Below are 18,226 nucleotides of genomic sequence, written 5' to 3' on the forward strand. Positions count from 1 at the left end.
GAGGAGAAGGATGGCAACGACACAGCCCAGAAGCGAGTGACCATTCCCGCTTCAGCGATCAGCGGCTGCAGCCTTGAGGACTTCGTGACCTCCAATACGTCCTCGTTCTTCGACAAGATGTCCATCGACAAGGGATTCCTGGCGTTGGAACCGGCAGACTGGAAGAAGGATGAGGCGTACGGCAAGGCGTGCAAAGCGCTGGGGAAGCTGTCGGTCACCAATGACCACGCGGAACGAGGCGTCGCCCTGATTCAGGAATATAACCGGCTCCTGACGAAGGACGAAGAACAACTGTAGTTCCTCATCCAGGTCGTCGCGGACCATCGGCGCCAGTTCCCGGACACCAGGAAGGGAACGCTTGCACGGACCGGGCGCCAATGAGTGGCTAGCAGCCACATAACCCCCGCCAGGAGAGGAAAGCGGCTAATACTCCCACGAGAGCAACGTGGGAGGGGGACCCGGAGTGCTTGTGACTAGCGTTCGCTGAGTAAAATTTCAGTCGTTGAGCACCGGTTAAATATATTCCGATTTCAATGAAACTTTGCACAGCACGTTTCTGGGTCAAAAGGAACAAGAATCCGGGTTTGGAGCATAGACATTATTTGTTTGAAATTTCACCCCCCTACAGAGGGCCACCCTACTGTATAGTGAAGAGAACGTCTTCTACCGTACACGTCACAGCGCCCTCCTCCTCAATGCAAGACCGAAGCCGGAAGTCACTCATTTTCATGGCGCGGGATTAAAAAAACTAAATAAATATAGCGATCGCTTCCACACACATCCAAGCGGTCCATATCATTCAGGGGCATAAAATACCGCGTGTATTATGAAATAAACATGCTTTTTCGTGTCACAGGCACTTTAAGTTAGTCTAAACTGTAAGTCCTGATAGGATTATGAGTTTTTGCAGTGTTCAAAATAAATGTATGATACAGGCTGTATTGGAGCACATTACGGACCAGTGCTACTTGGTGTTTTATCCAGCGATGACTATTGAGCTAAAATTGATAGTTAGTATTATTGAGTTTTTACTTTACATCCTCATCACTCCACAACGCTATGTTATGTTAAAGCCTGTATGTAAGACACGTTGGCCACGCATCGAAAGTGGTCATAATTAATAGAAATCTAGCCCTCCGCAGGGCTAACGTTACTTGAGCTTGGGACAGTAACGTTAATCTTATTTATTAGCGCTTAGCGCTCTTTATTAGCGCTTAGCGCGCTACTGCTTTAAGATGGCGGCTGTTTACTAATGCTGCCCAGACGCGGCCGAGTCTGTCATTTCGCATCTAGTTCAACATACATGTGATCTCTATGAGACTCATCAGACGCTACCTGCTACCAACGTAGCATCGTGCGGGCTAGTATTTAGCAACGTTGGCGTCGTTTGTAGCAGCTGTCGGCTGCAGTAGGTTTTTTTTTTTTTTTTTTTTTTTTTTTTTTGCTTCTTCCTCTACGCACGTGACATCAGTGCGTTGTCCCGCATTAAAAGTAGTCCGAGCAAAATGTGATGCTTAGAGCTGTCAAAATAAATGATTACTCGAGGTGAATAAAATTACTCGTATCAGTTTTTAAACTCGAGTTGCTCGAGTATTCGTTCCAGCTCTAATATATATTTTAAAAAATGTAATTAAAGATTATTTTTGTTTCAGTTGCACATGCAAATGCAGTACAGACTGCAGTATAAAGTGGTTGCAATCGCCTGTCATCTCACATGTTGATTTCGGCCTGAAAAATCTATCCAAAGCTTATTTCTATTTAGCAACAAATTAAAAATTATCCCTATTGCACTGGTTGCATTTTTTCATATAGGCTAGGTTCATACTGCAGGCCGTAACAAATCTGATTTTTCTTCATATCTGTATTTTTTTCAGACTGCATTTTCCAATGAGCCCGTAAATGTAGTACACATGCGCACTAACTCGCAGTCCGACACACGCTGAGCAAACTGACCCACATGCACAGAAGCATCAAAACAAATGACGACACATGCTGGCTCTACGTCATCCTAGGGTGATCACATTTTGATTTCCAAAAAGAGGACACAAATAACAGCATGGTTTTCCATAGGATTTTTTGAAGCTGTGGTGGTGGTGGGCTACATTGGAGTCAGACAGTCCCAACATGTTGTGCCGTGGCGAAATTGCTTTATATCACTTTCTATAAAGAACCACAACAAATATCTATTTGAAATATTTCGTTAACCAGGCTAATGTCTTAGATCTCGTTACATGTACGTAAAATCGTAGATGATTACAGCTACTTACATCTCATAGTCCTTTTTTCTTTTTCTTTATTTGGCCCTAATACATTCTACATTACCACAAACAATAATTGTCCGTCTGTTAACGGACCACTGTCCGTTGACCACTTAAATCTTTTCTTTATACGTCAAAATACTCATCTGAAATTACAACCAGTGATATCAGCAACAAACACATGCTATGATAATACGCGAAGATCCGGTTTAAACCAGTGGTGTCCAAACTATTCCACATAGGGCCGCAGTGGGTGCTGGATTTTATTCCAACAATACCAGACGACACCTTTTCACCAATCTGGTGTCTTACAAGTGTATCAGTTGATTGCAGTCAGGTGCTACTTGTTTTAGCAAAAACTTCATTCGATAAACTGTCTGTGTGTGATTGGTAGGAACAAAAACCAGGACCCACAGCTGCCCTTGAGGACAGGTTTGGACATGCCTGGTTTAAACACATACCATAAAGAACTTAAACGTTATGTCATTGTCAATATTAAGGTCGTTTTCACAGGCTTAAACCAGAATTATATTCTGTAACTTGAAATACCTTTCTGTGGATTTTTCTCCCACTTTCCAACTTCGCACCAGTATAGTCAGGCACAAGCTTGGAACAGGAGAACCGATGTGATTTTAAAAATAAAGCGTGTAAAGGAACAATTTTATTCGACGTGCTGTTTCAGACGACTTCTAGCTAATAGTGTATAAATAGTGAGCTGCAAATATTCATTGAGACATTGTACTGCCCAAAACAGTACGTTTCCTTATGCACTGCCTGACAGCCAGCCAACACTGAACGTATTGTACTTCAATGAACAACAAGGCTTGGTCATACACATGTTTAATACTCAATACATTACAAACTATACAACACACTTACATACACAACTATTATATAGATATCACAGCTTGCTTGAGCTACTACTAGCCTTAAGCACAGGCTGGCTTTTATAATACAACAACAAGACTTAAGAAGTTTTGTACATATGACTTTTTCTCTACAGAGGTATGCATATACTGCGCATCAATAGGTTACTGTAAAAGTAAAATGTTTACAGACATATATTCCTGAGGTGGGAACTTAGCAGAAAGCACTCACGATTGTCAATGCGACCGATAGACACACCACCGTGCAAGTTGTGAGCCAAACTGTCACAAAATGGACGCAGTTAATTATTTAGACCGACAGGTGTCAGCAACGGACTGCAAAAGGTCAAATGTCCACTTTTCTGCGACCTGTTCCGTTCAGACTGTCGGATTAATGCCTGACTGGAGTCGGAAATTATGAAAAAAATCGGATTAGTGCATTAAGACCTGCGGTATGAACCTAGCCATAGTAACACAATCACATTCCTATTTTTGTTAAACAAATAGCCACTGAATTCTAAACACTCTTGGCCTCTCCGATTCAAGACAATTTGAGAGCAAATGAACCACCTTGAAGAAGCTTCAATTGGCCATCACCGCTCAATCGCTCACTTTCCTTGAAATACACAGAAAACCCCTGCTGCCACCTGCTGTCAACGCTGTTGTTGTTCCTAAATATTGCAACTTGTGCCTCATGCCTCCCAGCATGCAATGCAGTGCAGAGGATATAGATAATGTTCAAAATTAATGTTCTATGCTAATTATTTCTTTAGAGACTGTTCCAATTCTTTCAGAAAGACTGCGGATTCATCTTATTTTGTGGATTATTTCGTTTATTTTTCGCATCATGCCAGCCCAATGTGCTGCAGGCTTTTGTTGCTGCACCAGGTGGAGGCGTGTGAGCCTTTTTGGGTTTCAAAAAGTTCCCGTTCCCCGCTGATAATGGCCAAAACAAGTCCAACAACTAGGAAGTGAGTAAACTACGTGTTTTATATTGTGTCAAATACTGGGATCATGGCACACGTTTTAATAAGGAGGTGGCTTGCATTTTGTGAGTGACAAAGCTCCTTGTCCGCTGAGAAGACACTCGGCCGACGACCGGCGGCTTTTCACAAACCATGGTCACTTCCACCCCCTCCGTCCTATTCACGTGCCCGCCAAGAATGCGGTTTCCTCGGCTTGGCTACGAGCAGCCCCCGCTCCGACGTCGGCCGGTTTGGCTGGCCGATCCAGCCCGCTTGGTCCTATTCGTGTGCCCGCCGAGAATGCGCTTTCCTCAGCTTGGCCACGAGCAGCCCCCTGCTCCGACGTCGGCCATTTTGTCCACCGAGAATGGGTTATTTTCGACGTTCATTCCCAGCGACGAGCATTGCCAGCCCACTGTGGCCGCGGCAGAAAGACACTCTTTCCTCTGTCTCCAAAGCCAGGGCAAGGAAATGACAAAAGCCAGACTAACTCCGGTGGCATAAAATACCGTTCGGGAGAGGAAGACGTTGGCAGTTTTGACCATTATACAGTAATTTTGGCCTATCGTACTGAATAAATGCATTTTTAATATTTCATATTCCATTTAGCACAAGACTGTTATTTGTCATGACCAAACCATTTATTTAGCAATTGAGGAAAATACTTGGATAAAAATAATATCCTATAAAAATATTGGAGAGATTGAAACAATCATGACATTTTACTCCTCTCTGTCGTATTTTCCTCATTCTGAATCTTCCCCCTCAATGGGCTGAATACTAAATCAGATGAAATCGTGACCCTGCCGACCTCACCATCCAGCTGGGGGACGCTAGGGCGCTTTACTGACAGGCGGGTTTTAACGGCAGATTAGAAGACTAATTTCTCGCCATCCGCGCTTTGCCAAATTGTTGTATATAGTCGAATCGTATGAAAATAGAATTCTAATTCACATAATAATGTAATTTAAGATTTTTTTTATGCCGTCACAGACACGTTAAGGAAAAAAAAACAAAAACAACGCACCGCGCTAAAGTTCAAAACAGCAAATAAAACAGGTATAATCTGAAAACATTAAAACCCTTAAAATAAAACCAAGCTACTCTGGTCTGAAGAAAAAATAGGTCTAAAAAGGTGGGATTTTAACCGTGGTTAAAGACCTACTTTAACCATTGTGTTGTGAACTTAATAATTGCAAGCAGTAAAATTTACTTAATAAAAATAGTGCAAATTGTTACAATGATTCTATCAAGTAAATCCACCAGTCATGTTTTTTCAGTGTAGATTCGTAATGGTGCGGATTTCATAGGGAAAGCTATTCCACAACCTGGAGGCAGCAACTGCAAAAAATCGGCCACCCCACTGTTTAATTCTCAACCTTGGAATGTGCAAAAGAAGCTAGCCGGTAAAATTATATCGCGATTCACTTTTTCAAACTTGATGCGTATCGTGACGTTTTTATATCACGATAAATTGTCAATACTTTGTCCCAGATCTACAGTAGCTCCAACTTTGTTGGAATCTGGTATGTAAATTTTAATAAAAAACCAAACCTTCTTCAAATAGTTATATTTGATTAATCAAATGTTCACTAGAGTAATTATTAAAAAAAAAAAAAAAAACTTGTTGTGACAGCCCTAATAAAATCTTTAATAGTATAACGCTGGAATTCTGTTTTCTTGTGCGTCACTCTAATTTTGGGAAAACACCCCGTTCTCTCATTGTGGCCTATCTTGTGACTTTAATTTGATCAGCAATGAGATATTGTGCCCAAGAAAAACAGCCAGAGAGAGATAGAATGTGTGGCTGATGACATGTCAATCACTTCTTGTACACTCATGGACACACTGAAGCAGCCACATCACCGTGAAATTACACTAACCCATTTTGTCTTTGCCCCACACACACAATGATGATCGATTTTTTTTTTATTGCTCTTGTGAAATTAAAGTGCAATTCTGCATAGTTTTAAGAAACACTCGGGAATTTTATTTTGTATTCGCATTTAATGCTCTTTTGAAAGTGCAATCTTGGCAAGATTTATTCAGCAACACATTAAATGTACTTAATCCAATTACTCGTTTGAACTAACTAATTAATAGATTAATCGATTACTTAAATAATTGGCAGCTGCAGCCCTACTTGTCACAATACCCAAATTCTAATTTTGATACAATACCACAGGAAAAACGAAATCCCCCCAAATAAAAAAAAAATATATATAAATAAAATATAAAATAAAAAAAGCCTGAATGATCTATCGTTTAAACATCGCCATCGCAATGTGTGCATGCGCGATAGTCCCATCGCAAGGACGTGCGATAGTTTTTTGTTGTTTTTTTTTTCCAATCCACAAACCTTTGATCTGCTTCATTCGCTCGCACAGCCTCTCTCACCCCCTTTCCCAGCTCTCAGTCACTGCGGCACTTGCTTATTAAAGTTAACGATGGCTTTGATCTGGCCAAAGAAGCCGGGCAGCAATCTGTCAATCATCGTTTAACTTGTTAAACAGTTTCTGCAAAGAAGCGCGGGCTGGAATGAATGTGTGTGTCTGTGGGGGGAGAATGTGGAGACGTTCGAGACATATAAAATAAACGCCAGAAGTGATTATGAGGAGTTTGTCATTTCTACATGTCACTCCAAGAGTCACAGCCATGTTAGGTAAACAGAAGCATTTAATAAAGCCAAGCATTTTTCTACTACAGTACTTTATTCTTGTTTAAAAATGATTCAGTGAGACAGTTATCTTTAAAACTGATCATAATTATTACATTTGAAGTGCTTAAATAGCATTTGTATATATATACATTTGTTAAAATCATACTTTGGGGGAAAAAGTGAGAAAAAACATGTATGTTATCTCTCATCTGACCAAAGTACATGGTCCCAGGTGTATTTTTGTGTGAGACCAAGATTGAGCTTTTTGGCAACAAACACTCTAAGTGGGTCTGGTCTGAGTCCAGGCGTTTTGCTTTGCTGCGTGCATTCGCACATTGACGTGACTCCTCATCGTCACTCTAATAACTGCAGCAGCTGGGGAAACCTCAATGCCGTCCGTGGAATAAAATCAATAATAAATATTGGTGGAAACGGATTACGCTACACAAGCACTTCATTATTCTTGTTGTTAACACTTGTGTATGTAAATCTGATGTTGGTAGATTGTTTTTTTCTTGGAGCTGAAATGCACCAAAGCATTTTTTATTTTTTACATAGCGTTTTGACAGTTGCTGTCATATTTTCGGAATCAAAGCACTGTGTACCGGAACAGCATTCCGGCCCTTAATCTTATACCGGAACTGCGTTCCTGACCGTTCTGGCCCACTTTCACCCCTGATTATTTTTAATATAGTTTGTGTTTTATTTAAGACTAACAATGTATTGCATTTCAACGGGGGATTTATTTGGATGTATTGTCCCTACATTCGTGGTTAAATTGGTTAAAAAAAATGACAATAATACCGCATATCGGCAATATTTAGCCTACTAAAATTTGTTAACGCGATAGGCGTACGAATACATTTGAGTTTGTATACAGTATTCAGGAAAATGTGTGACGTCTACTTTATTTATGATTGTATCGTAAGGAGTCTCATGCCTTTTACTTCTCCTGTTCTATATTCTCCCTCTCTCTCTCTCCGTCAATTCCAGGGCTTTGATCCCCCTCATCAAAGTGACACTAGGACAGTTTATGTAGCAAACAGATTCCCCCAGCATGGCCACTACATACCTCAACGTTTTGCTGACAACAGAATCATATCATCAAAGGTACAGTATTTAAATTGTATCTGTGTGAAATTGCTTCTTAAACTGGTCTTGTTTGTATGTTGGTGTGATGTCTCACAGCTTTGCAAATGAGATTCGACTGTTCATTACGTGATTATTCGATCAGATTCAGATTTTTGGTGGTGTGGGGGGGGGGTGTTATGATTGGGTTCTGAATCAAATATTTATATTTTTGTTCAACAGCTTTGAGTTCCAAGTTATTTATTCTGGTTTAACAGCACTTTTTGGAAAATTCATTAAAAATGTATACAGACTACTTTTTATTCCGTTTTTTACCCCTTCAGGTTACTGTATCATTTTCATATTCGAAAACAATCCCGCCGATTTTTCATGTCAATGTTATACATGTTATAAAATGTTGTGAAACAAAAAAATTTGGTGGTTTGGTGTATTGCTACGTCTGCTGCTCGCAGTGACCATTTTTCCTACTTCTTTTGTTGTATAGCCCATGGGTGGGTGTTTGTGTTGTACGTACGACATCTGAATTATTGCATTCTTTAGGTCTGTCTCGTGTAGTAAGTAAACAAACCTTGACAGCATAAACTTGCCGGTGCCGATGCCATTCCCCAGACATTTTTGAACAATCGTGTGTTCGTCTAGCAAATATTTAAAACATTTGAACTAATTTGTTTCCAAAGGTATGCATACATGGATTTGTAGTCACACAATGATGGTTTTGTTCTCTAACATAACACTGCTACAAACACAACAAGCACTTCGGACCAACTTAATATGATGATGCCAAATTATTTGGTTTGATAGCTTTTGCAACATCTACCAATTAAGAATTTACCGGAGGGTGTTATTCGAAATTTTTTACCAGGCTTCCACACAGTCGAGGGCTCCTCAAGATGATTGTGCGAAGGGAGGGGGTGAGGAGTGGGCCAGCAGCAGGGGCGGACTGGGAATCTGTGGGTTCTGGAGGATCACAGAACGGCCGGTGCCCTGGACGGCCGGCGGCGCCATTCATTATACATCACTGTTTTTATCCCCCCTAGCCTCTGATTACCTACAGTTCGCATCCAATCCGACAGGTGGCAGCAATGCGCCTGGCTGTAGAAGAACGAACAAAGCACAAAGTAGCCTTCATTGGTTCTTTGTAGAAGCAAACTAGCGACGAGCGCTAATGCACAATACGGATGGTGGTGGCAAAAAAAGAAAAGAGAAGGGTGGCGCGGAGAAGGTTAGGGTGAAAAAAATTAAAGAAACTGGAGACCGAAGCATTAAAATGTCATAAGTTGACAAATATTATGGCAAGCAGCAGTCTGGTTGCAACGGCTAACACGGTAACAGCAGCCCGACCCCCGGCGATGGTAAAAGGGGGAGCGGGAGCCGCTCTGACGTGCAGCCGGTGCAGGGAAAGAGAAAAGAAGAGGGAGGGTGTAATGATAAGCTGGTGGAAGTTCCCCAGACAAGCGCAGGGCAAGTAAAAAGGGATGAAGAGGGTCACTTGCTCGGTAAACTGGCAATTGTTATCCACCAGGTAGCTACATTTCAAATGAAATAAATGACAATTAAAGGGTTAGTGCCAGCTAGTCCGTTTGCAATCATGTCAAGTTACAGTATGCTAGTCCTACTATCACTCCCCTAAGGAAAAATATTTTAGCTGTAAAACAACGTATGCACACGCAGCAGCAATGTTAATTCAGAAGAAATATAACAAAATATTAATAAAATGAATGGTTTTACTTTAAAGTTTAGTTAGTTAAATTGATACATTTTTTTTTAATCATCTTGTTTTCTGGTTAATACTTTCCAATGAAGGTTATGTATCCAGGATTTGTCTTGAAATGTTTATTGTATTTTCATTGAAATGTATTATTTGTATGGCAAGATTAATTATGGCAGGGGTCTCCAAACCGGTCCTCAATGGCCGCTGTGGGGCCTGGTTTTTGTTTCAACCGATCGAATACCGACAGTTTAACCAATGAAGTTTATTCTAAAACAAGCAGCACCTGACTGCAGTCAACTGATTATACTTGTAAGACACCAGTGGCCTATACTACGAAGCCGGTTTTCTGGCTTAGCAGGGTAACTTCGAGAGTAACTTCATCACGTGCGACCTAAGTTCTCAGCTAAGCGAGACTACGAAAGGTGGATATGTTGGAACCGAGAAGTGTTGCCATGGCAACACACGCAACATGCCAAACCTGGTCGTCTCAGAGTTAGATCTTGCTTAACCCCAGAATTCTAATTAACCATGCTATATTTAAACAGCACTCCTCCGCGGACGTGTCCTCCTGACAATGACAGCGTATCTGGACGACCCATACGACATTGGCGCGCGGATTGTGAGGGGCTCTCTTTGGAGGGCACGGGTTTTTGGAGACCGCCAGAATCCGCTGGCGTACCCGGAAGATGTTCTCCATGAAAGATATAGATTTTCAGCTGAGGGAATTCTTTACCTGTGCCAAATGATCGAGGCGGACGTCACTAATGTAACCCGCCGAAGTCAGGCCCTCACAACCGCGCAGATTGTGTGCCTGTCCGTGCGCTCTTTCGCCAGGGACAATATATGCATTCCATCGGTGATGCTGAATATCTGCGTAAGAAGACTATGCCGTGCGATTCGGAGTGGGGTATGGAAACGCTTCAAATTGATTGTTGAAATCGCTGAATGTAAACAAATGCGGAGCTTTGCTCTCATACAAGAAATATATTTAATGAACTTTTCCCGCGTTATTTCGTTGTGTAAATGTGTTTATAATAATCATAGAAATATGTAGACTATTTAAACATTGAGAAAACTTGCGTTGTTTTCTGCCAACTCGAAGAGATTAAAATAAATGTCAAATCCACTGATAGGACAGACGCACAAATATAAAAGATATAAATGTTTATTGAATATGCATCTTACAGTCTTGTTTAACTGTGAAAATTCATTACAAAAGACGGGCTTTAATTTACGCAACAACGCATGGCATCCCCGCATTTCCTTCTTCTCCTGAGTCCTCACAAATATAACATAAAATTTTGGGGGGTCGGGGGGTTCAGGCTCAGGCCTGCAAATCAAATTAATTGATCGGGCTCGGGTTGGGCTGGATTTTTTAGGCCCAAACTAAAAAAAAAAAAAAAAAGGACATACGTATTAATACAGTCAATGGGACTAAACATACAATCATCCTGCTTCATGTGGTGATGCGTTATAAATTATACAGTTAACGTACCAAATCTTATTTTACTGTCCTGAAGGCATGCTTTATTTCTTTTGATGGACATAAGTAAACTGGCATATTGACGCATTCACAAATCACACGATCTGTAAATTCGCTGCCAACAGACCCGTTGCGCTCTACTCGCTGAAGCGGTGTTGGATTCCTCCTCCGTGAAGTAAGGTGCCCGTGCCATCGTCACAAGTAGTGTTTGACTCTGGTCTCCGCCCCATTTTATGTGAACGCGCAGTAACTCTGACTGGGTTGACACAGGTTCGACTAATCAACCTCATAATCAGTGTCGTAGCACCGATTGACCACAAACTAGACAACCAGGTTTTGTCAACTCCGGTTACCCGCTGGTAAACTGGATTACTTCTGGGGAGGTTGAACTCCGTTCGTAGTATAGGCCACAGATTGGTGCATAGGTGTTGTTTTGTTTTGTTGGAATGAAATCCTGCGCCCGCTGCGGCCCTATGTGGAATAGTTTGGAGACCACTGGATTATGGCATAAACAATGAAATCATTTTATAGACAGATGTATAGAGATATATTATAATCAATTGGATACATAAAACTTGCTTTGAAAAATAAATTCTTTCATTTGTTTTTCAGGTTGATCATAGAGCTAGTACAGAAAATGAACCCAACTCCAGTTCAGCCTTGAAGTACTTTGGGCGCCCCAAGTCAGACAGTCACAGTCTAGACACATTTTCTTCATTTTCTCTCAAAGTACACGAAATTGATGCATTTTACAATCAAATGTAAAAAAAAAAAAAAAAAAAAAGTCTTCGGGGGCTGGGGGATGTCGCATGCCCTCGGGTGTCTGTGTTTCCCTTCGTATAGCGATTCTTGTGGGCTGGGCCGGGTCAAAGTCCAGGGCTGCTTTTTAGTCCCAGTCCGCCCCTGGCCAGCAGAGAAATGTAAACACTTATACACTGTTATGTAACTCCACGTGTCATCATACGTTATTTTGATAAGCTACGCTCACCCACCTGTGCCCTTTTTATGCCCAAAAACTGGCCCCTAGAAGGCCAGGCATGGGTGCAGCGGCTTTTTTTTTTTAAGTAAAAGACAAGTACCTAAGACCACAGGATGCTCCAGCTGAGCAGCAATAGCTTTGCTGGTGTGTGTGATCCCTTGAATTCATTCGCATGAAGTACTACACTTTCCAGTTGGCTTTCAAGCTAAGCAGGGAAATTTGGGAGATTTAGCTGCTCCAGACGTCGGTTGAAAAGCGTATGGCTCCTGCCTCCTCCAGCTTTTGTAAAACATGTTCCGTTGCTTTATTTTTTAGTGCAGGTTAGTCGTCTCCTTAATGTATTTGCGACTTGGGGCCTTATACTTACCGTATGTATTGCAGGCTACAGGTTACGGAAAACAGTCATTTTGGTGATTTATTGTTTTTTTTGGACATCTGTCATGCTGCTTCTCGTCTCAGCGCTCCTTCCTAGGAGTGAACTGATCAGGGTTTGTGGCTGCGGTCCATCCCCAGCCATTGTACTTGACGCTGAAATATTCCGAAACTGCCACAGTTTTCTTCTCCTAATCCTAGTTTGTTTTTCCACCAAATGAAAAAGCTGCCCGGCATTGGTTGAGAGCAACTCTTTCATTGGTCTGGCGCAGGTCTATAGCGATAGCTGCTTGGCATGCAAAGTAATCACGTGGGATCACATAACACAGAGTGTAGTACGTGTCAGGAAAAAGAAGGCTGCGGTCAATTGTTATAATACAGGACCGGGTAATAGTATCGGCACCCTGTTCTTTGGTACTCGCCGATAACACCATTTCGGGCTGGATCAGCCCTCCCAGCCGATCCTGGTATCGATGCATCATTACAAATTATTGACAAATAAAGAGTTGTTTTGAAAATGGCTTTCTCATTTTGATTGTGCAATGTTTATTGCTCAGCAAGCGTGATGTGTTGTTGTGCATCCTTTAAAAGGTATTGTTTTGGAGGTACCGTGACCATACCTGACTCCACTGAAATATGAAAATAGATTAATAAGTCTTGTAGCAAGTCTTGTATGCAAGTAATCACATTCGAAGATAATTACATCCTGATCTTACCTCTGCTACCACTGTTAATAAATGATTCTGGAGCCTTGTCACAATGAGAATAACACTGCTTCGTTTCATTTAATAAAAACAATCTGACCTTGACTTGGAGGCTGGTAGTAGAACTGTTTTCATAAAACGATGCTACGCTGTTTCCATCCTCCATTAGGGTTGACTGTCATTAATCTGATTGATTTAATGATTTATACTGGGGTCAGGTCAATGACAGTTTTTTTTTTTCCAAAGTTATGTGTCTTTCTTGAAATTAAAAAGCATGAATAAAAACTAGCACATTACTTTTGCTTTTAAATATGACCAACTAAAGTTCTTCTGTTTGTGTCGTTGAAAAAGTTTAATTTTAACTACAGATGGTAGAAGTGTTCAGTTAGGGGAATGTACTAAGATTGGGGTTGCGGGAGAGATTACAGTCGTCAAACAATTAATGAACTAAATGGAGTTGTGAACAGTATCTTCTGGCTTACATGAACATGAACAACTTTTATTGCATTAACACAAATAACACTGTTACCTTTTACTTTAAATGTTCGGTCTGAATTCTTTGAATCAGATGAGAGAGTGAATTCAAATTTAAAGCTCTGCATTGTTTGTAGGATTCATCTATGAACACCTAAATACTGTATTTTCCTATTGCAGTATACGATTTGGAATTTCATCCCCAAGAATCTGTTTGAGCAGTTCAGGAGGATAGCCAATTTCTATTTTCTCATCATCTTTCTCGTACAGGTAAACACGCAACGCAATGACGAGCGCACACTCACACGCTTTCTTCCTCATTTTGACAAGTCCCTATGACATTAATCGTTCCTTTTTTTGGATGCAAAACTTATGTCTGGTTTAAAAGTAGGAATATGAGTGAATGAGCACTTGACAGCATGGTTTCCAGTCGTATAATTTTTGTTTTCGTGTTAAAATACTACATCCTCGCTTTTAGTATAACATGGGGCTTTACAACTATCCTAGGCATTAGCACCCCACTAAGCATCAATCTGCCTTCTCAAGTAATATTTGGCTTACAAATTTTCTGACTGCTCTTCGTTTACTCAAGCCTGTGTAGTGAAGCCCAAGCAATTGTCTTGACTCTATTAAAAAGGCTACATTTACTCCCACTTGACCTGTCAGTGAAGCTTCAGTCGAATTTGCTTCACGGAATAAAAGACCTCGTTGTATCATGACAATGCAAAAAGGCAAATCTAACAATTTTTTAAATGAGCTGAGCTGAGATGGATAACTAGATTCATGCTCTTCTACCACTTTTCCCCTGTCACACCGACTAACATGGTGGCTTTTAGTACACTGCAACTTTACATCATTCGTTTCTGCTGCCAGATGGGAGTAACACTTCTGTAATAGAATTTCTATTAACACCCCACATGAAATAACCAAGTCGTCATAAAATGACCATTGGCCCAGCGGGATCTCACTAATGACCAATCAGAGCAAAGCGCTTAAATGTAAATATTAAAGCGTTTTTTCTAATTAGGGAAACAGGATAAACTTGAATAGTTTGAAAAAACAGGGTACCCTCAGGGCCTTAAGTCTTAAAATGTCTTAAATCTAAAATCAGGATAATAAAGGACTCAAACTTACATTTGATGGAAAATTGCAGTAGGTATTCAATTTCCAGACGATGTGTTTGATGTCAGGGAAATCATTGCAGTCTGCCGTATAACTTTTATGGTGTGTTATTTTTATAATTGCGAAATACCAAAGTTTGAGTTTAATATATATTATACAGTACGTGGTCCGCAGCCTGAGTGTACGTCAGCGACTCGTAGGCCAAAGGTTATTGATATGCTCCCACCAAGAATCAATATATGGCAGGAAACACTCAGGTGACTTGAAGTTCTGCTCTGAGACCCCCAATTTAGCCAACTTTCAAAATTGTCCGATATGCATGTGTGATACATCAGTGGAAAGGTTAAAATCTAAATTTTCAGGGGGAAGAAAAATTTTGAGCAGGAGGGCATTTAAAAAAAAAAAAAAAAATTTTAAACAGCAAAATCCTATCTGGAGGTGAGAGCACGCGAGAACAGAATTACAGATGCCATGACTTTAACGAGATATTATCGCGTACTTACTTTGTTTCGATCCAAAAACTCCACGTAGCATGTCTTACTGAGTGTCAAGACACAGCTGTGAATGGCCACAGCTGGATTTTTGGGGGATTTTATGGGTGAAACATGGTCATATAACAAAGGTCGCGATGCAAAAATCGCAGACATCAAGGAGTGGTCGAGATTTTCTTTTTCATATATTTACACTTTTAGACGTTTTTTCTCAACTTTTTTGGTTTGGATCAATTATTTATCATCTAACATATCGGAGAAAAAAGCGACTAACAAAAAAAATACAATTAAGCGATAGTTATGAGGTAGATATCTGTGACTTTTTTACAGACGCCATTTTTTTCATTGTGACATAATTTGTTTAAAAGTTGAAAATATGTGAGTGAATAATTTTTTAAAGTGTTTTTTTGTTTCTAAACGAAATATGAGACATCAATGAATGATTCAAAGCTAAAAACGACAGACATTTTGAATAATAAATATAATTAATTACATTGATTTTCTGGCTGGTTTGAAACAAAAACGGTTGCGCGACATCTGTAAACGGGGGTTTTCAGGGTAAAACGGACAAATTAAAAATAGTTCGGGGGCTTCATGTGTCATGAATCTGCTATGGCTGTATATAGACATATTGTTCTATTAAACACAACCGTTGTTTTGCCTTAAAATACAGTAGTTTCTGTTAAAAAGGAGTGCGAGAGCAGAAACTGCTTTTTCAGCCTTGTCTGTGTTTTTCGCCATATGGCGGAAAATCTCTATTTTCTGGGGGAAGAAAAAATTTTGAACAGGAGGGCATTAAAAAAAAATAAAAAACCCTAAACCCTAACTCGAGGTGAGAGCATGAGAGTGCATAATTAAAGACACCATGCATAGACTTCATAATGTATTGACGGGACCAATAAATAGGGGGTCTGCATTGTTGGCGAGGCTGTCAAAGCTGACCGAGTGGAATACCAGACAAATAACTTTTTTCGCTGGAATTTCTTGTGAATAAATGCTTAAATCCCTGAGTTCTTTATAGATATGGATGTAAAAAAGTGCAGTTAGCATTTATTTTATGTAAGTATGTCAAAATACAATGCTAGTCTGTAGTCAATGTGGCGGCCGCCAAATGTAAACAGAGCTTTTCCGGTGAAAATTATTGTGAATACATGCTTAACTCCGAATTCTTAATAGATATGGATGTAAAACGGTCTCAATTCTTGGTTAGAAGCAAAAAAAAAAAAAACTGTACAGCATTTATTTTACGTAATATTGCGAACTATGATGCCAATGCAGTAGCGGCTAATTTCTCCCATTGTTGTTTTTTTCACAACATTTCAAAATGCATAAATGGTACGAAAGATATAATTAATATCTTGAATCCTCGAACAAATCACTCCTGAGACAATCCTTCTTGTTTGTATGCGGTACAGCTTTCGTACTTTATCAACAAAAATCCACCGTAAATCGCTGCGTCCGTGTGTTTGTGAATAGCTTCTCTTGTTGTGGGCAGACCCCTACTTGAATGCGAGGCGCAGTGCATGACCAATCTGACCCGTCAATGCCATTATGAAGTCTATGCACCATAATTTGAACGAGATATTATAGCGTACTTACCTCGTTTCGATACAAAAACTCTGTGTAGCATGTCTCACTGAGTGTCAAGACACAGCTGTGAATGGCCAAAGCTGGAATGTTGGGGGATTTTATGGGTGAAACATAGTAATGTAATAACAAAGGTCGCAATGCAGAAATCGCAGACATTAAGGAGTGGTCGAGATTTTCTTTTTCAAATATTTACCCTTTTAAACATTTTTTTTTCAATTTTTCTTTTTTGGATCAATTATTAATCATCTAAAATATCGGGCAAAATGCGAAAGTAACAAAAAAAATACACTTAAGCACTTGTTATGAGGTAGATATCCGTGACCTATTTAAAGACACTATTTTTTTCATTGTGAAGTAATTTGTTTAAAAGTTAAAAATATGCGAGTGAATAATTTTATAATTTTTTTTTTTTTTTTAACTAAATATTAGACATCAATTAATGATTCAAAGCTAAAAATGATGGACATTTCAAATAATAAATATAGTTACTTTTTATGGCTGGGTTGAAACAAAAGCGGTTCTGCGGTGTATGTAAACGGGTCTCCAGGGTAAAACGGACAAATTAGAAATAATTCGAGGGCTCTGCCAGGAAACTGCTGTGGCAGGATATAGATATATTGTTCTATCAAACACAACAGCTCTTTTGGCTGTTTTTCAGCCTTGTCTCTGTTTTCTGCCATGTCGTTTTGAAAAGGTGTCAATTTAATTAAAAAAAAAAAAAAAATCTTCCATCGGAATAGTGTCTACTTTAGCTCAATGGCTCCCATTGAAAGCGCTTGACATCCAGTGCATATTGACTGGATTAGATGTCAAGCGCTGTCAATGGCACTGAAATCAGAGCATTTACAGCCAGTATTTTGTGGGCATTTACAGGTAACCTCCTGTTCATTTAAGGGCTTTTACAGTTTACTTCCTGTTGATTTTGAGTCACGTGCTATTCATTTGGGGACATTCTTGAGTCACCTACTTTTCAGTAACCCAAAATCAACAGGAAGTGACCCATAATGGCCTCAACAGGAAAATTGATTGATCAAAAATCAACAAGAAATTACATCAGTTGCCCCAAAACGAACCGTTGCCTGGCGCTGACTGCCACTGATGGCCAAAGAAGATGGCCATTCCTTCATTCGCTGCCATCCGTCACACTTTGAACAGATTGGACGTCTACTATTGATGTCCAATTCACAGTTTGTTTTTCTATGTATTAGCTGTTTTGTAGAATGTCCTACAATGATTTTCTGACCTATGTATCTATAATTGTTGTTCCGCCATATTGTGAGATCGTTATCGTGAGCCTTGTATAGCAAATCGTATCATATCGCGAGGTACCCAGAGGTTCCCACCCCGAGAGCAAAGTCTGCAAAAACAGTTTTTCGTTCGGGACAATGGGGGTCAAAGCCGTCGAGTCATACATGAGAGGAGAAAAACACCAGTTACTGTGAAATAAAATTAGTTTTTTTCTC

At 40.1% G+C, this 18,226-nt stretch overlaps 1 protein-coding gene across 1 annotated transcript in view; it reads left to right on the top strand.

The window, feature by feature from the left end:
• The first annotated feature begins 1,515 nt into the window (after window positions 1–1,515).
• The window catches only part of atp11b (ATPase phospholipid transporting 11B), a 107,838-nt gene continuing 91,127 nt past the window's right edge, over window positions 1,516–18,226 (top strand). The window contains exons 1-2 of the mRNA XM_057842338.1: window positions 1,516–7,858; window positions 13,741–13,830. Of these exons, the coding sequence (XP_057698321.1) occupies window positions 7,640–7,858; window positions 13,741–13,830 (309 nt within the window). The 5' untranslated portion in view covers window positions 1,516–7,639. The remainder of the gene's footprint in view (window positions 7,859–13,740; window positions 13,831–18,226) is intronic.

Source organism: Corythoichthys intestinalis, chromosome 7, assembly GCF_030265065.1.
Source record: "Corythoichthys intestinalis isolate RoL2023-P3 chromosome 7, ASM3026506v1, whole genome shotgun sequence".
Classification (NCBI taxonomy): domain Eukaryota; kingdom Metazoa; phylum Chordata; class Actinopteri; order Syngnathiformes; family Syngnathidae; genus Corythoichthys; species Corythoichthys intestinalis.